General features: G+C 34.8%; 1 protein-coding gene across 4 annotated transcripts in view; it reads right to left on the bottom strand.

Annotated features, from left to right (window-relative positions):
• Nucleotides 1-20,856, bottom strand: part of Glra3 (glycine receptor alpha 3) — a 168,809-nt gene that overhangs the window by 64,543 nt on the left and 83,410 nt on the right. For all 4 annotated transcript variants that reach the window (XM_033765436.1, XM_010629816.2, XM_033765434.1 and 1 more), the window contains exon 5: nucleotides 19,881-19,963. In XM_033765436.1, coding sequence (XP_033621327.1) covers nucleotides 19,881-19,963 — 83 coding nt within the window. The remainder of the gene's footprint in view (nucleotides 1-19,880; nucleotides 19,964-20,856) is intronic.

Genomic DNA, 20,856 nt, shown 5'->3' with positions numbered 1-20,856 from the left:
GGATTGTCCAAGGAAAGTCACAAAGAATGAGCAAAGTTGGTCAAAGAAAGAAGCCATGGGAGCTAAAACCACCAGAAGAGCCATAGCGGCAGAGCCACACAAACACTTTGGAGTTCTCGGCTTGCCACAAGACTGCTGAGGATATTGAAAGTAGAAGAGATTTAATGTTTACCCTGCTGGGTTTTGGTCTTGATTTGTTTCCATTCCTTGTTGCTCCTTGGTTTGTAACTTTTGGAAGGGAAATGTTTATCATGTGCCATTGTATGTTTAAAGTGTTAACTTTCTTTGCATTTGTACAGGAACTTGCAGCTAAGAGTTTGCCTTAAATCTCATAGGAAATTTTGGTCTTGGAATTTTCAACAGTGCTCAAACTGTTAGCAATTTCACAACTCTTAGAGTTGAACTAAATGCCTTTTGTATACAGGAATGTGCATAAGTCTCTAGTGGCACTAGGGAAAAATGTTACAGCTTGTGTCTAGATGTTCCCCCAAAACCTCATGCAATCATAGGTGGAGCTTTTGCAGAGGGTGGCTGAACCTAGTTTGTGAAGCTGGGATTAATTTGTGGTCTAATTGTAGGCTCAAGGGCACTAGGATTAAGACTGTGAGTGCTACCTGCCTGAGCAATAAGAGGCAATTGGAATCTTTTCAGCAAGAGGATGGCATTGTAGAAGCTATTCTTCAGATAAATCACAGTAGCATAGTCCTGTTGTGGGATAAACAAGGTTCAAACAACTTTTGTAGTCATAATTAGACATGGTTTGCCTTTTTTATTGTCTTGACATTTACCTTGATGCTGAAAAATCACTGAAGAGTTAAACTGTTGCTTTAGCACAAATAAAGGCAGTGGAATCAGATTGCACTGGTTTTCTTTACTGCCTTATTGCTTGTTTAAAAAAATACTACTTTTATTTAAGAATGATCTTGATCTTTGATTAAGCAGTAAATATCTTACAGTAAAAACAATACCACTTTTATATAGGAATGTCTTTCTTTCTTGACAAAACAGTAACTAGTATTACTTTTATTAAATCTTCACCTTTAGTTAAATGAGTTTTTAATATTCTACAAGCCAGGGCTGGGGATTTAGCTCAGTGTTCCACTTCCTTCTGCTCAAGTGCAAAGTTCTCAGTTAATTTCCCATACAAAAAAAAAAAATCTGGAGCTAAATTAGGAAGTCTGTATAAAGCACTGAGCTGTGTTTTATAGCATGATGATTCTTTCAGTGAATCTGTGTGATTGAATTGCAAGATGAACTAGCTGGGATTTTTTGTTTTGTTTCAATTTGTTTTCATTAATGAAATGTCATTTTTACTTGAAATCTGACTGACAAACTGTGATTGTTATGATGCCTGGGCATTTGGTAGACCATTTTCTTGAACATGAGTGAAGTGAACTTACCATGTCCAGAGGAAGCAATTGTCAATATTTAGTGCCAATAATTGATTCCAATCTTTCAAAAGAAAATTAGAATTTTGGAGAAATTGTCTTTGCACAATGAATTTGATAGTAACCCAATACTTAGGTATTTTTTGGTGAGTTCACTGGTGATATTAACATATGTGACTTTTTTCATATTGCACAATGAAATGTGCTTAGAAGATCTGAGTAACCCTTTAAACTTACATTTTTCAATGGACCAAAGCTTGATCTTAAAAACTAATTATCAATAAAAGATCTATTACAAGTGCAAGATATATAAATGAATGTTATTTTAAGAGTGTAAAAAGGAATTTGCTATAGTTTTCAATCTCATACTACAATTACTGTATAAATAGACATCTATGCTACAGTTTTCTTACATCTCATGTCTCATACCTTTTCAATGGCTTCCTCTGACTCTGTAATTAAATACATTTGTAATGATTAGTCTACAGTGCCCTTTCATCTTTATTTTTTTCCAAGGTACACGTCCTTATCTTTTTCTAACTTGTCTCCTAGAACTTAAATTTCATAAAAGGGACTTATTATTATGAGTTTAGCCCTTTGTATATTTTTCTTTATCTAAATTGTATGTGGCATATAACAGGTGCTTGAATATTTCAATTAGGGATAGAGAAGAGGAAAAAGGAAAGAGAGAAGTGTGTGTGTGTGTGTGTGTGTGTGTGTGTGTGTTTCTATGCGATGAGTTCATTTTGGGTTCATCTGAAGTTCAGATGCTAGCAGGAGATACCTGTATTGATTTAATAAATTTAAGATTTGACTAGTATGAGGAAAGTAGTTGAAATTATATTCCTATATATTTAAAATGGGGTCAGAATTATCAATATATATTTGAGAGTTGCCTTTCAACTGATAATTAAAATTACTGAATATCTGAGATTCAAAAGAGAAGCAATGCTTGAAGGAAGAAAATCAGAGAAGAATCTCAGAGAATCCCTGTGAAAGATAAAGGTAAAAATACAAAAGTACTAATCAAAATAGGAAATCCAAAGATATATATTCAGCTAATTAAGCATATGGAATTGTTTGACCATGGATTGGTAGAGCAAGAATTTTCTATCAAGCAGAGTCTGGTGATCATTTGTCAGGAATGTTAAAAGAGATGTTCGATCTGTTAGTCAAAATACATAAACTTCAACCCTGGTGTAGTTAAACATAGCCCTACAAATGTACTTAAATTACTGGCAAATAAAACAATAAGAAATCGTATTGTTATAAAAACATAAAAATGATACAAGTAATCAAAGATAGAGTTTAGAAAGATATTTAAATTTTTATAGATATTTAATATTTGTGTTAATTACATGTAGCACCTGAAGGGTGATGGGATGTTACAAGGACCATAGGAGCTTGAGTACCTGTGGGGCTGGCAAAGAAGATGTAACTTGGAGAGATGCTGAAAGGCATGTGAAGTGTTCCTTACTTGGGGTCATCTAGGGGGCTAATCCAGACTGGCAATACCAGAACGATAGCCTGTTTGGGTTTTGGGATTGATAGTTGCATTGATGTCATAAGAAGCTGCAGCAACATGGTAATTATAGCATAGTGCACATTGTGACGACCTGTATACGCCTAGGTTGTTGTCTAAGCTCATGAGGGCAAGGAAATCCTGAAGAATTTATGGAATTCTCAACAGGCTGGATGAGTGGGATGCTTAAAACGAATTTAATTTTAATTTTTTAGGTTCAATCATAAAAATATGTACATTATTTTTCATGCAGGCATGTTAGAAGAAATAATCATGACACATATTTAAATATTTACTTATGATTGGAAGCACATTTTTAAAAATACATATGCTACTAATATGACATAGAAGTGTGCAATAGCTGAAAGAATAAATTACACGTTTTTCAATTTCTTTCTAGCCCTCTAAATTTATACAAATTCCTGAGTTCTCATTTTCCCCTTGTGTCTTTAGATAAGAATATAGCTTATTCTGAAGAAAAAATGAGTTTGCTTTTTATTCCAAGTAAAAGGAGTCATGTATACATATCAGGAAATCTGCACTTATACTCATTTAAAAATCGTATATGTCATCAGCAAATTGAAAAGGAAGCTGATAATGAGATACCCGGAAACACTTCTTAAAAAGATCAAAACTCAATACTAATAAAATGAAATGTTGATGAACATGTGGAGCAATAGGTATACACATCGATTGCTGGTGAGAATGCAGCATTGAAAATTTCTTACAAAACTAAATATGATTCTACGATCTAATCTAAAAATTGTTCTGTTTGGCACTTACCCAAAGGAGGAAAAAAACTTACATCCACACACATCTGGATACCTACAGCAGTTTTATTCGTATTTGCCAAAACTTAGAAGCAACCAGGAAGTTGTCAAGAGATAAATGTATAAACAAGCTGTATTATACCCAGAAAAGGAATATTATTCAGTGCTAAAAAGAATTGTGCTAGCAAACAATGAAAAGGTGTGGAGGAACCTTAAAATGTATTTTATTAAGATGCGAGTTTAAGGAGCTATATAGACTTTTAGTTTTTTAACTATCAGACTTCTGGGAAAAAAAAAAAGAAAACTAATGGAGGTATAAAAAGACCAATGATAATCAAGAGCATCCGGAGGGATTTTTGTGGCAGTGAAAATACTCTATGTGATACAATGGTGATAGATAAGTATCATTATGCATTTGTTCAAATCTGTAGGATGAACCCTAATAATGTACATCATAAAGTTGGGTTGACTATGATTATGATCTGTCAATCTAGGTTCCTCAGATATAAGAACTATGTCACTCTGCTGTGGGATTTTGATAACAGGGGAAGTTATAAATATATAGGGGCAGGATATGACAACTCATTGTACTTTACAATTTTGGTGTGAACATAAAATTGCTCTGAGGAATAAAATCTAAATAACATTTTTTAAAGGAAATGATTGATGAAGTCGTGAAAAGACATGGATGAAACTTAAATACATATTGATAATTGAAAGAAGAATATCTGGAAAGGCCGCATACTGTGTGTTTTCAGTCTTATGTCATTTATAAAGGTCACACTATCAAGAAAAGTTTTTAAAAATCAGTGGTCTCTAGGGATCAGAAGGAAGGAGGGATGAATAAGCAGATCATACAGGAGATGCAGGACACCTAAACTATTCTGTGGGATAAAATGGTGGGTATCTACTTGTCCTTATGGCATTTGGCAAAACATCAAGAGTGAACTTCAGTGTCAACCATTGCAGCTTCAGCAGCAATAACAAATATACAACTCTGATGCAGGACATTGCAAAGAAGCAGGTGGCACATGGAACTCTGTTCTTTCTGCTCAGTTTGCTCTGAACCTAAAATTGCTCTAAAAAGAGTCTTTTTAAAAATGAAAATCTCTCTAATGTAAACATTCAACTATTACAAAATAAGAAATCTCATTACTGAAATGTTGCTTTAAAATTAATGATTGATTGTAGCTTAATATCTATTTAATGACCACTAAATATTTATTCAATGCAAGTAACTGTGTAAGGTGCTGGAACTAAAAAAAAAGTTTTAAAAGATTTTCAGAGGTTGGGCTGGGAATTTAGCTCAGTGGTTCCACAGCCTGCCTCACAAGAACAAGGTCCCAAGTTTGATCCCTGATACCACAAAAATAAACTAAAAAAAGTTTTTCAAAGATTGTGATTGTTAAGGATGAGTACCACTTATTTATATTTTATGAGGTTAAAAATAAACATATACCACATTTTGATGTGAAATCAAACTGATATTCATTTTCAGTTTATGGTTTTAGAAGCTTCTTCTATTGCATGTTACTGAAGTGTAGTCAAGGGAGAACTTAAATTTGCCAATTAAACATAATTCAGTCTCTTCCAAGGAATTTACAGTCCTAGGATTTCAGGATTTCTCTTTTTTTTCTTCCTTTATCTTAGTCAAGAAGAGAATATTTTCTCAATTTAAAATATTGTCTATATAACTGGGCCAGTTGACAGTGTCAACAAGGTCAAATTTAGTAATAAATATTAGAAATTTAAAGATACTGCATTTTTTGCTTTAATTTCACTCTATATATTTAAAAAGGATTATACTTGTATTTAAAATAAATTTAGAACTTCTTTATTCACCCATTAATATCAAAACCTATTAAAATAAATACTATCACAAGATAGTAATTTAAATAATTGGAGTGTCATTCTTTTACTTTTTATAGTACTTTTATTTTGATAATAAATTCTGTGGTCATGATAATAAGATGGAGAAGCTTAAGTACTCTCAAAGAAATATGGAGAAATGAGTCATGTTTTGTTAGTTTATTCTATACTCCACTGCAGGATGTTTGGCCTTTGTCTTGGGGTTGTGCTCAATGGTAAAATTCATGGGTAATTCTCCTGGGATCATTGTGCTTTGATGTTTTCATTTGTTTCCAGACAGGGAGTATAAGTAGTAATGCAGAGTTTTGGGCATAACATCCAAGTGGTCCTAATATTCAGCCTTTGTTCTGCTATCCTTTTACCCTCCCATAATAATAGGATGTCTTAGTTTTCTTCTTGTTCAGACAAAATACCTGACACTCAAAGTTAAAAGGGGAAAGTTTTGTTTAGCTCACAGTTTGTAGGTTTCAGTCCATAATCAGCTGGCTCCAAGGCAGGATGGCACTTGGCAAAGGGACAAAAGTTCATGGAGACAGAAGACAGCAAAAGCAACAAGGGACCTTAATAGTGTCTTCCTGCCCATTTTATTTTATTTGGACTTCTTACAGTAGGGTAGCACTTGATCCTAGTGCCCTCAGGCCTAGCATTGCCCTATGAATCAATCACATACTCTAGATTTGGCCATCTTTCAAAAAGCCCAACGTAAAACCGCAGGAGGCTTTGGGGGAACATATCAACACAACCCATAAGATAAGATATGGAAGGTTGGCCAGGAATTAAAGTTACTAACTGCTTGTTTATGGGATGGGGACATCCAGATGTATTCCAAGTAACATAACAGCCACAAAATCAAAACAAGAAGTAATGTTGAGTTGGCTTTTCTATCCATCCACTCATCCACGTATCTGCTGTCAGCCTGTAACCTATCTCTCTCAACGTACCATAATGTTATATTTTCATTTTTTATGTCTGCCTCTGGTGGCTCAAGTCGCAATACAAGATTCTCTCTCAGAATCTCTCAAAAGCAAAGCAACATGAATATCTCATTTTCTAAGCCTCCCGAAACTCTCCGAAACTATTGCCATTTTAGAGCACAGTTCTCATACTCTACTGATGATCAACCTGATGGGAGAATTATTGTGTCCTCAAGATCCTAAACAGGACCCATTTAATCCTCTTCCTCCTGTGAACATTCACTTTGGAAAAACTTGTATTTTTATTTTTTGGTTTTTTGAGACAGGGTTTTACTATGTAGTTGAGACTGACCTGGAACTCACTATGCAGCCCAGGCTGGTCTCGAACTTACAATGATCCTCCTGACTCAGCCTCCCTAGTGCTGGGATTACAGGCATGAGCCACCACACCTGGCAAAACTTGTATTTTTAATATTGCCACAAAGATTTTGTTTTTAAAGTCTACAGACTGTATTTTCTATTCTATTTATTTACTTTAGGCTGTTCCACACAATCTCATGTCAAAAATAAAAATTTTGAATCTAATACCTTTAGAAAATGTATTTTAAGTGTTATTGTCTTATATAAAATCAATAGGAACAAAAATTTTTGTTCTTGACAATAAGTGAATATATGTATAGGAATGGGCTTCAGAAAAGTAAATTTTAAATTTTATTGAAAGGCAGACTATTTCCATAAACATAGTGAAATGTTACAAGTTTGGGCATTTTGTGAATGCATTCTCACAAAATTGTTCCATAAACGCAAAGCTATTTACATGCAAGTCTCTAAGTGATTTTCAGTTGGAAACTAATCTTCAGTATAAAATATGATATAGCAAAGATAGTTATGTGGAAAAAATCAGATTTCCCTTATGGAGGATAACATATACAAGTAATACTTCAGTGTTGAAATGGTTTTAAGAATATCCAATTAAACAAATGTTATTGAACAGAGCCCAGAAGCAGATATATATATATATATATGATGGAGAGAGAGAGAGAGAGAGAGAGAGAGAGAGAGAGAGAGAGAGAAATCTAAGATGAAAACGATAGTTCAAATCAGCATAGAAAAACTTTTCAATAGTGATCATGGAAAAGATTTCTGTCTCCTGAGAGAAAAGAGTGACAGAAAAACTCTACTTGCACTTAAAATGTAAGTACAATCTGTTATAAAAGTTTAGGTTTAAAATATATTGCTTTTTTGATAACATTAATATGTATAAGCATAATTCACTAAAAAGATTTAATTGTATAGTATATGTACATTTTATGTAATAATTACAGGAAACATAATTGTATACTATATTATAATGTATTTTGATATAATGTACCCCTTTTACTTGAAAGATACAAAGGTATGATGTCAATAACTCAAGCAAAACAAAAATGAAAAAGTAATCTCAAAAGAACTGAGCAAAAGTTTAAACAAAATCTGTAGACAAAACCACAACGATTATTAAGGATGGAGAAAACGGGGAGAGGAAAATGGAATGATATATAATTTTATATCCATCAAATTGGACACAAATTTAAATTTGAAGTACAATGACAATGTTAGCATGAGTTCAATGTAAGAATGGTTTTAAATTTCATGTATTTTTGTTTGAAATGCTTTTATATTTATAATCATATATAGTGTATGTACATATACATGCTTACATAGATATGCATATGTGTTTACTTGTACATAAATGACACAGAAAGAAGAATGGGAATAAAAGATAACTGATTATGAGGAAACAAAAACAGGTAACACCGGTGGGGAGGGATGTGAGTTGAGGCCAATGTACCCATTACTGTTTTGCAGTTTCTATTACTCAGTCTTTCTAATCTGAACAGTGAAAACAAGTTTCAAAGGAGATGAAGAGGAAGGGGGTGTAAAAGGATCAAGATGTTCTATGTATATAGGTACCAATTCCCCATGATGCACATATTCATTATGTGCCCCAAATTTTATACTAATAGAAAGTTTTAAAGGAGAAACATTTCAGTCTTGCAATTCAAGTTTTACCAGCTTCATTAAGGGAATATCCCATAGCTTGCAAAAAAAGAAAAAGAAACATCCAAAGAAATAGTATTTCAGCTTTGAAGGTATCACTGAAATATATCACCACTATAAAAAGTAAATAATCTTTAGTAGTTTGAAATAGCTCAAGCATTACACAAGGAACAAGAGGTAATTGTGTAATGCTATGTGAAGTAGATACTAGTATATAAAAGAGAGGCAACACACTTTCTAGTCCTACTTATGTCTCTCTTGGCTTTCTTTCTCTCAATAGATTTTTCCTATTCTTAACCTCCATTCCTAGAATTCATTCTCTGATTTCAGAGAACATGAACTTGTGTTTTGGATACCCAGAAGATTTGGGAGTTACATCTCCTCCCCCTATATCATTTTGGAGGTCTTCCACTGAGATTACTGGATGGAGGCAAGAGTTTAATTTTATAGGTTCTAACTTTGGCCTTTTTGCTTCACAGACTGTAACATCTGTTTTATAGGCTCTGGACATTTGTTCCATAGATTCTGCTTTTTGTTTCTTAAATTCTGACCTTTGTTTCAGCTTTTGTCTAAAAAATGCCTTAATTTTTAGTCATATATTTTAAATGTTTGCAAATTTCTCACTTCTCTTATGCATTGTCCTTTGTGAAAATTGTATTTTGTTCTTGTTTTGTATGGGTTGCATTTGGATTTATTTGCTTAAAAATGTTGTAAATTGGATCTCTTATGAAGTTGTCTCAGATAAAGACAGTTCAGGCTTTTATCTGTCCCTCATAGAATGCCAAACAGTGGTTACTCTGCCAGCTAGTTACTGCCTTTGGGGCAGCTGCCACTCTTAAAGCAGAGGACAGGTTTCTCCAGTTGCCCTCTGGTGAATCCCCGCCCCTGCTGAAACCAAAGGTGGGTGGGACACTGACCAGAGAGGCTGTTTGGTGCCTTTTGAGACAGATCTTTGATTGTGTAGAACTTGTGCAAACTGAAGTGACAACTGAGGGGTCATGGCCAGGGCTACTCTCTGGTGGATACCCAAAGTCCCTCAGAAAAAAGTAGCTCCTGTCAAACCTTCTGGGTAATCAGCAAACATCTCCACATCTCATCCCTGTCTGGGCTTCTCAGGGAGGTGAAAGGGGAACTCTGTCAGTGATCATCAGATATCCTTTGTCTCAGAGTGATCTGAAATGATGCCGTCAGAGCCCTTTCTTAAGCCTCCATTAAGAACTGAGTACAGATTTGGACTTCTTTCCCTACCTCGGGTAAGACAGACCTCCAGACAAATGTAAGCTGCAAAACTATATTGATGAAATGGGAAAGTGTTCAATAGCTCATAGTTCAGCCCGCTGATACAAGGTAACTGCATGACCTATAAACTATACTTTTAATGACCCTGGACATAATCAGATTTTTTTCTAACAGTCCCTCTGAAGTCTCCCTACAGGCTCTAATAAAATCCCTATTAAGTAAAAATAATGGTTCAATCATGACGAATGATAAATATAGATATCAAGATGGCTATTTTCAGATATGGGATGACTATATATGGTTAACTATAGGGTAGTTTAGTAGAAAGTCCCCTTATGTTGGTAATAGAAAAATCACTCCTATTCTCATTGGCCTAACTCTACTAAATACTTGGGGTGGACATCCCCTTAACATTGTATATACGTAATAACTGTACAGGCCGAGGATTCCTTTGCAACAAACAGGTCTAATCACCCTGAAATTAAATGGGAAGTCCCCAGTGGCACTAATTGGTCCTGTGGAACATATCTGTGGTCCTGGCCCCCTGGATGAATAGGGAGGATGCACACTAGGATGTGCATGGTTCTAAGGCACGAGTGTCAAAATCCTCAACAATCCTGCAAACTTCCCTGCTTGCATCACTGATGGTCTAGAAGTGTGTTTCACTGGTATGATCACTTGGCTTCTATCTTTATCACTTCCCTAGGGTTTAAAAATGTCATGCAACATATCATAGTCTTAAGTAATTATATTTATCAGGCCTTAAATGACAAGTGATCTCTCTGCCTTAAGTGAAGAAGTAAAATTAATGAGACAAGCCATCCTCCAGAATCAGATGGTACTAGATGTTCTAACTGAAGCACAATGATGAAAACTAAATGTGTGTACATTCCTGATCCATCTGCTAATATCTCCATAGCTGTTCAAGATATTGACGAGTTAATGGCATGTTGGATTCTGAAGACCCTGTACCTTCTCCTTTCCTCTTTGTGAGAGGCTATTACTAGCTCCTCTTGGTGGAAACACTTGTTGGCTGTAATCATAGCAATCTTGCTCACATTATTTGGTCCATGTATTCTTTTTCTTTTTTTTAACCCATGTACTCTTAACTGTTTCTTTGGTTTTGTCTGGTCCAGACTTAAAGCTACATGGCTAGCCAAGATGACAATGCCTGGTGTCTCTGGAGGGCCTTTAGATAGACCCTCTGTAGAGTATGTGTAACTGCCCATCACAACTAGGACCTCTTAGGCCAGAAATAGTCAGAACAGTCTTCAGCCCTTCCCCCTCATGGCAGGTAAGGGTACTTCTTCAGAGGGGGAAATATTGTAGATAGGTAAATTAGATTATCTTATAGCAAGTTAGACAGGGCCACCCTTGAGTTGCTGGCCCTGAAGTAGCCAGCTCGTAAGGAGGCAACACAGTGAGGAGCCAACATGGAGAGCAACTGAGGAACATTTACTGGTTAGCATTGTAAAAAGGAAAGGAGATACTATTTCCTCTAGAGAGAGATCACAGTGATTGATATTCTAAATGGGAAACTCCTTGTATGTGTCTTATTTTCCCATTTGATCCCCATTTAATAAATATTACCTGGATGTCTGTCCTTGTAATCTTATTGGTTGGTCATGGTTTTGCCCACGTCATGCCCACCTTGCAATTTTTCATTGAGTCTTATAGTTTTGTCCCATCTTGAACCCATCTCACCTCGTGGTGGTGCTCCGTAAAAAAAAAACAAACCCGGGAAATAGGGTCCCCCTTCTGTCTCACTTAGACAGAAGCTTTCTTTCTCTCAATATTTTTTTTCTATGCCAAAAAAAAAAGGGAGAATTATATAAAAGGGAAATTGGGCTGAGAATATATTTAAGCTCAAAATGAGTTTAGAGATTTACAAATAAATTATAGATGCACATTTAGTTTTAAAAGTAAACTGAATCATATTTGACTCAGCTGACTCAAAAATTATCAGAAGACATGTAATTCTAGTTTGATCCAGTTTGCAAATCAGTATGTTCTAAATCTGCAGCTGGAATTTTTCTAAAAAAGGAAATTGCTCACTCCTGACATATGCTGACTATTGCTAGGAGAAACACTACTCAAGTAAATATTATTGACCTGACAAGGAACAACTGCTACATCAAAATACATTGAACTAAACCCTCTTTATGTATAATTTGTGCATTTAATTAGAATTCTTTTGCCATAACTCATGCTGTTACATGTGGTTTCATTTGAGTTATATGTCTAATAAATTAAACAATTACATGTCTTCTTAATAATTATATTGTCTCTTAAGCTTGCTGGGAAATTGACTTATGACGATTATCTTGCATGTACTTTGATTAAATGCCTCATTGAAGACCTGAGACACTAGTATATAGCACAGATTGAAGTTGTCCCCTCTTTCCCTGGGGGTAAAAGTGGAAATAGAACTCACAACCCCCGTTCTTTTTTCGACAGTCACCCCAACAGCTTTGTTCACATCTCTCCAAAGTTCACAGGACTGATGCAAGTTAAACAAACAGTTTTAAAAATTCTTGTTAGAAATCTTAAGATCAGAAAAGGACTTGATTGCGAGCCCATTTTAATGAGGATAAGATGTTTCAGTTGGTTGGATTTTTGCAGTCAGAGAAGTTATAGGAGGATTCTGTCTATCACTTTGAAATAAACTTCAGGTTGCGGGGAAACATTACATGTTTGCTTCCCCAGAAGGCTGCAGCTGCTCAAGCTTGTGAAATAATCAAGTCATGCTTTACGGATTGCAAAGTGTAACAGAGACACTGTGAGCCAAAGCAACCTATCAACATCTAAAGGTTTGCAGTATTTTGAGTAGAGAGAATAGGAAGACACTGTAATAATCCTCTTGAGTTTTTGAGGTTTAACTTTTCAATATCGTTGCTTATATATAAGAACCAAAACCTAGATAATGCTAGAGAAGTCCAATGTGTTAGCAAGAAGTTCCACGTAAGGTTCTGATTTCTGGAAGACTGTGAATGCCAGGAAACAGTATTAATAATGGTATGGAATTTAAACTTGTACATGATTTGATAGCTTGAATATCAGAAAATAAAGTCATAACATTTTGATGAAATTACTCTTAAAAGTGAAGTATAAAAAATCTATCATTGCTATATATTCATTAAAGGTTCAAAAGAAGGTAATCATCATGGTAGTGAGTATATTTCAAACACCAAATTCATATTTAATACAGTGTATGGTATAAGAAAAACTGAGGTACTTTAGCCTTGATAGAAATCCAGATATTACCATACATTATTATTTTATAGTGTACTATATAAACAAAACCACATTGCTTCTTTCAGATGTAATAACACTTATACTTTATATTTTTTACGTATTAGTAAAATTTAACAAAAGCAGACTGTGGCCAGTAGAGAGAGCTGATAATGTACTTGTAACCAAAAGGCATGTAAAACCAAAATGAAAATGATAATTGAATAGAAAAAATATCTACAATTAGACTCTCTATACTGTTTTGCTTTCCAAAATCAAGTTACCTTGCAAAATTAGTGATGACTCTGGAAAATAGTTGTATATGAGACTTAAGTCATTACTATGAGAGCTACTATAATAATATACTGCTAGTATGTTTTCAAATGCTGTATCTTTTAGATAGAAATACCACAGCGAGAAAGCTTGCTATTCGAAAGTCTTAAATTGTTCATTACAGATGAACAAGAAATTCAAAACTGTATTCAGTTTAAATTATGCTTACATTCATTAATTACACATGTTAACTATTTAACAAAATTTGTTAAACCATCCAATTGGATTGAAATTTACATATCCATGATATTTTTGTGTGCTCTAACTCATAATTTGATAATTAAATACTGATTTGTTTCAGATAAATATGAAAACCTAATTCTGGACCAGGAGATTTTGTATTAAATAGATACATCATGATTGCTTTTTTCATGGCGATGATGGAAGCAGTCGATTGTAATTAGGCTGAGAATAGAAATTTCATCAAAAACAATCATGTTGAATACATCCTGGGAAATTTTAAAAAACATTTTTTGTGGCCTAACTACACACCAATATTTCATCATTTCCAAAAGAATTCTGATGATAAAATTTGTGAGGCTATTTTTGACTTAGTGAAAACATAATTCGTAGAGAATATTGTAGCATTTTATGGCATGTTTGTAACATATGTATGCACTAAAAACATTGCAAAATTCTCTCGCAGTCATGACTCAGAAATTGTAATTATTTTAATCAATAATTCTTTGGTTTATGTCCATAATGGAATACTACTCAGTCATAAGGAAGATAAATTTGAGTCATTTCTAGGAAAAAGGGTGTGCGTTGAGATCATATGCTAATTGAAATAAACTGGACACAGTTAAATATCACATGAGCAACCCAAAGTATAAATTATTTAAAGAGCAAAGTAAAAGCTGACATGAAACGGGGAAGTAGACCTCTAGAGATGAGAGGAGAACCCAGGGATATAGGGGGTAAGGGAGGAAGGAGAGGGGAAAGCAAAAGGGTTAAAATGCACTGCGTATGTGCACCGACACCCCACGATGAATGCATTCCTTATGTGTTACTGCAAACACACACTAATAACATGTTTTTAATAAACAGAATTTTAGCAGGCCTGAGTGGGAATATCCCACATTCTTACCAAGTGTACTCCTCCCCACACACCTCAGATCTGCATCTAGGTGTTGCTTTTTACCCTCACCCAACCTCAGAGGAATCAAAACATTGCTAGGAACAGGGAACTAAAAGAAATAGGCCACTTGGGACTTCTGAGAGCTCAAATTTGACAAGGCACTCACTAAATGTTGTGGAGACTTCAGTATCTCTGAGAGTGTCAGCCAGTAGGATCGGATCAGTAGGGGTGTCTGACTGTGCCTGCCCCATGGGGACAGGCAGAAAGTAAGAGGCCCAAACTATTCCCATTGGAATACTCAATTTCTGGGGTTTGACTTCTGAAAAGACTTTGCAAATATATCTCACTTATTTATTAATGCAACTCTTCCACCACACTTTGTGCCTTTAAAAAAATAGTTCTCCCCCAACTTTTATTCATATATTTTTCTGCTTTTTATTTTCTCATTTTCTAGTTTGAGTAGTTTTACTTTTGTTATTACAGATAAGGATTACTGATTTGAGTTTGTTTTCCCCTAGGTCCTTTCTATGCATCTTCCATGATTCTAGAGGCAATGTTATCAAATTAATATATTGGGTATTTGATCTTATATGCTTAAATAATTTATGGATTCCTAGATATGAGGCTACCCTTGCTGACAAGTTCACTTGTCTATGAAAAGAGCCTCTAAAAATTACTGGATTTACATAGTTTTTCTTAGTTTATATAGTTTTAAATAGATTTATATAGTTGCTTATGGAAAGACTGAAGGGTATAATGCATTTTCCTGAATTCCTTCTTTAATACTTCATAGTTGAAGGGATTACTATGATTTCTCACTGGGGAGTCACACAGAGATGGAGTAGAGCCTAGGAAACCTATGGGTTTCGCATGGGTATGTTCCCAGTTACTCTGAGCAAGAGGGGTTTCCAGACACCCAGGCTGATGTTCTCTTTAATGAATCTTCAGATTAATTATGATCACAGTTGGACCATATTAACTTCATTGTAAAATACATGTCTGTGCTATGTACTGTACTTAACAGGAAAAACAAGAGCGTTATCTTCTCACCAGTTTTTCTAGTGATACGTGGTAAACAAGACAGACAGTATAGTGAGTCCTGTGGGGCTGGTGACAAAAATGTAAACAGAAAAATTAAACTGCCAATTCAGAGAGCAGTATGCATTGTGAAGGAAATATATTATAATGGAATAGGAAGCAACAGGAGTGCTGAAAGCTAATTGTGAAAAGATGGTCAGGAACGGCCTTGGAAGGATGCGAGGGATCAACTTATGTGTAAATCTGCAGGAAACACATTTTAGGCAGAGGGAAGAGCGTAATTTTATCTCTCTTTAAGATTATCCTGGCATCATTAGTGACAACAAAGGGCATTGTTGAAATAAATAGACAAGCATTATTTAAACAGGCCAAAGAGAATGTACAAAATAATTTTAAGAGTATTTTCTTGCTGTATTGAGTCCATACATTTAATTTTACTCACATTAAAATTGAAAATAAAAACAAGAAAGGGATCACATCATTCTAGAAGAAAAAGGAATGAATAGGAACACTGCGGACAAGAACAGAAATATTAACTTTCAATTTCCATCTTCTCTCTGAAGAAAAACAAAGTTATAGGACAAGAATACACTTTGTAGATCAGATTGCTGAAGCTATACACAATCTTAACTGGGTGAAAAAGAGTTGCAAAGCTATTAAGAGATTCACTGAGAATACATTCAGTCACTAGACTTTGTGAATTAGAAACAACAAAGCTGAACAATAAATACATACAATTCAAGAATAAATATTATCTGTAAATAAAGCAAGAGAAAGCTGTGTTTTATAGGGACTGCCGCTAGGCCATGAAGGAAAGCCACGCCACATTAATATTAGGTCATGGTCTCATGACCAACTCTGCCAGAATAGCGAATGGCAGTACAAGCAGTGTTTTTAACAAAATATGTGATTAGTTCTAATGCTGTACTTATGAGAAAGATTTCAAAATAACTTGTTGATCAATAGTCATTGATGACTGTGTCAGTGATGTATTGACAGAGATTTTGATTTTTTTCAGCATCAAAATAAGCATGTTGTGGCAGAGTATCCTACGGCCTGCCCTTTTTGGGAATGTGTAATCCTGTCACATCTGATTCCTTGACGAATAATCAGGAGAAATATACATTATCAAATTAAAATTATGAAATAAACATAATATTATAGGATCTATAATTGGGGAAGAGGTAAAATACTTGATATTTTTTTTCAGGTTAACCTATTGGATAAACTTGGCAGAAGGACATAGAACTAGCTATATACATAGCCTGAGTCAAGATTGTTTTGCTCCTGCCTGTAAACGTAGACTGCAATAGTTATAGAATGGTTGGCACTGCTGCCAGGAGGGGGAGAGGCCATAGACAGCTACAGAGACAGCGAGGGGAGAGGGAATAAGCAAAGAACGTGATGTCTTTTCTTACAAGAAAGCAACTCTAGGTACTGGATATGCTTAACTTGTAGAAATAAGAAATATTATTAAAAATACCATGGTTACTTTATATAAATTCTTGGAATTCATCAGACAAATTTAAAGATGACTGATGGTGGTGCAAAGAGTTTACAAGCTGTTCAGTCATAACTATTTGCTCTTTCCACTTTATAGTTTTGAGATCTTGGGAAAATTGCTTAATCTCTAAGACTTATTTGATGATCTTTGAAATAGAAATAGAACGTATTTCATTGTGTTGTGTCTCAGATTAAGTCACATAATAAACAGAAAACTATTTTGACATCATTTACAAGACTGGCAACTGTGCCATATTTTATTATATTGTCATATAGTTAAAATATCTGATTATCAGAAAAATTCAACTTTCAAAGATGTGAATAGATTAATAGACAAATTTCATTGGTATAATGTAAAATGGAATATTTAATATTTAAAGAAGATATTATTTTATAAATAGCTAATTCAGCCATGCATATTTTTCTCTTGGGAGGGCTTTTTATTCTTACTAGCACTGCAATGACAGAGTCTTAAGTAACAAATACTTAGAAAGACGTAACTATTCATATCTCATACAAGGCAACAAAAAATATTATTTTGAACAATAGCAAAACATTTAAATTATAAAAGAGTTTGGTAATGCTAGAGATTATTAGGAAATACATGTGACAGACCATCATCAACTCGAAGGGATAATATAAACTGCAACGTGGCTGTGTTTTCTTCACTCATAGATTAACTACTTTTGTATGTCATTATAAATAATTTATAAGTTCACTGACAAATACAATCTTGATACTAACTCAATTTTGTCTTTTGAAAAGATGCCTTTATGTTCTACCTCATAAAGTTCAAAAGAATCATGCAGAGGAATCTGAAGTTTATTAAACTGATACAGTCATCCTGAGTAGGAAGATTAGCGATTATGTAGTACTGAAGTCACTGTTCACTAGTAAGGTCGTGCAATTTCATTTATCCCAAGGAACTCCTGCCTCCAAAATTTGGGTTCAGATGTAGAAGATTTAGTGAAAATCAGGGCTTCATCAATGCATAGGAATTTATTAAATCTTCCTCTGTGGCTTATGGCATAATCCGCTTTTGTCACTGTTCCTGTATGCTGAAAGCAGCACAGTGTGTCTGTGAATCCCTTTTGATCCATTTTGTATCATTCTCTACAATTTCCACTTTCCATATCATTCTGCTTTGCCTCTGTTTCTATTGTTTTTGCTAGAATAGTACAAAAGTCCCTCAAATATTCTTAATTCATGGGTAAAATAATCTTTAAGGGTCATAGCATTGACCAATTTTGTTGTTTGTTAAGTCTTGAACCGTTTGTCCCTGCCTATTGAATAACACTCAGTATCTCTGGCTCAGTGAGTAGCGCACAGCATAGATTGCATTGAATGTATTTTATTTTTGTTTGGTTTTCCTCTATTTCGTACCTTTGCAACAAAGATACCCAATCACGTTGTCCTCAAATTGCCTTTCTTCATGGTGCAATTCAAAGTCTGCACTGCTAGGAACCTTTCATTTCGTTTCCCTTTTACATTACTAAGTAGCTCTCCTAATTTAAATGATTTTCCTCTCATTTACTTTAGTATTTTATAATTCTATATTTAATATTTAAGAGCTTCTTATAAAGACAAACCATTCAAATTTTATAAGCAAGAGTTACATAAGAGAAATAGGTATTTCTACTTCCTTCAAGAAAAACCCCATGGGTCGGGATGGCAGGTTGGGTCAGGTCCCCCACAAGGAAGGCCCGCCATCTAGTGGCATTTCCACCACACTGCAGGGCTCATCTCAGACTTGAAGTCTGAAAATTCCTCTTCTCATGTTGCTCAGCGAAGATGTCAAATATAGATTTTTAAAATATTTCTGATAGGGTGCTCAAAGAAGATACATTGTATATTGATTGTGTTTTTGCATAGCATTAAATATTTTACTCGAATTAATTTAGGGTTGATTTTTGGACATATTTTGGAGAAATCGATGCATCTGAAATTTTTATTCATAAAAATAAAAATCAGTGATATGAATACATTCATTCTCAAAGAAGACTTTTAGAGGAGTGCTTGAAAATTGTATATACATCTGATAAAGTGTGAAAGGTGTGTATTCTCCTGAGATGACAGTGTATTCAACAGAGTGATAATTAAAATAATGAATATTAGCTAGTGGGAGAAACATAACCTTTGGAGCCAAAGGGTTTGTGATTTGGACCATGACACCAAGTCACTCAGGCTGACCATTTTCACACCCAGATATGTGGAGATAACATTTATCTTTGTTGTTAATATAAGATATTGCATATGTATTTAACATATGTATATTTAATTACATTGTTGCAGCTGCCTCAATGTCCTGAACTGAGTGAAAATGTTCACTGTTTGGCGTCTTTTTGACTTTGAGAAGAACCAGAAGCTGCACAGTGTCAGGTCTGATGAACGAAGTGGATGAGGACACTGCAGTGTTTTTATAACCTTGCCTTTCCACTGGATGGCACTCAGTAGCAGCAGTCATAATATTTTGGACCACACATTGCAAAGACACAAAAGAGGACTCCCAGAAGTGCTTCAAAAGTGGGACGAAGGGGTAGGATGTGCTTGAAGATAGGGGATGAATTTTCAGGGGGATTAAAAGCAATATATCTTTTATGGTAATTAAAAAAATAACCATTCACTCTATATTTTTATTGCCCCTTGTACAGGTGCTTGACCTATAGTAAGAACTCAGGAAATAAATGGTAGTTTTGTTTCTAATTATCACTGTCCTTCTGTTCTTGAGGATGTGTAGAGAGATGTGCATTTGATTTCAAATTTAAAAACTTATTTCTAGTTTCTTAATTAGTTTCTTTCTCACAGCATAGATTGCATGGGTAGATACCATTACATACCCATTAAAAGAGTAAATATGTGAGCAAAACTCATAAAATAAATTATCAACGTCATAAATTCTTCTGTCATAAATTCACATTTAAAAAGTATTCACAAAGAGTAAATGTCCATACTTACAGCTTTCCAGTTGCATTATACATGTTTGCACATCCATTGGAAAATTCTTCAGATCCATTGGGCAGGAAAGTGTTAATGTTAATCTGAAAGAATTCCAAGTAAATATTTTTAAAGAAAATTTATGACATATTACTGCTCAGTTGTTTAGGGAAAACCGTGTTGCTGTGGTAGGTGACTAACACGTTTGTTTGTACATCTGATCACTTAATTTATATTTAAATTCCAGTGGACTAGGCCCTCAGAGGAGAGCTCAGCCCTTCGGAACGAGTCAGTTAAGAGACAGTTTGAGGGTGTTTTCCATAGAATGAATACGGAACATCACAAGATTCATTTTCCCTAAATCACATTAACAGACTATTTAAGAGGAAAGTACAGAAGGGGAATTGGAGCTCTAAATGTAGGCTAGCAGGGTGCAGAGACACAATGCTATGTGGCAACTTTCAGTCCTGTCTCTAAGTGACTGAGGAAGTAGTCGGTGAACTCCTAGCCGCCTTTAGTGGAGGGAGCTGGAGAACTTGCAAATGTGTTCAGTAAGGTCGAGTTCCCTGCTGGGTGGGCAGGGCCTTTCACTAGGTATCATTAGGGTGAGGAAATGAATTCTCTAGTATCAGAGATGTAATTCCGTGCTGATCAAACAGATTTCTGATTTTGCTCATATAAAGCCCAACCTAGATAGTAGATAGCACCCTTCTATCTATTGCAAAGGCTTTCCCCCCATTTTGGAAGAGTATTCATACATTGTTATTCCAGATAACTGATCATTCTGGAAATACTTTTTCTTTCCCTCATTGAGTTTGTTGGTACATTTTAGGTATGCAGTACAGTTACATTCATTACCGGGATCTTGTACCTCTACATGACAGGTCTTGGTTCTCATTTTTCCCCTTGTCCCTGCCCTCCTTTCACTCCTCCTCCCTTCCCTATTTACAAAATCTTTATTTCCATTTTTTCATTTTCTCATTTTTTTTTCTTTTCC

The sequence above is a fragment of the Fukomys damarensis genome, unplaced genomic scaffold, assembly GCF_012274545.1.
Source record: "Fukomys damarensis isolate Sample0158 unplaced genomic scaffold, DMR_v1.0_HiC HiC_scaffold_18, whole genome shotgun sequence".
NCBI classification, from domain to species: Eukaryota; Metazoa; Chordata; class Mammalia; order Rodentia; family Bathyergidae; genus Fukomys; species Fukomys damarensis.
The sequence above is the reverse complement of the archived record's forward strand: the minus strand, read 5'-3'. Positions and strand labels throughout refer to the sequence as shown.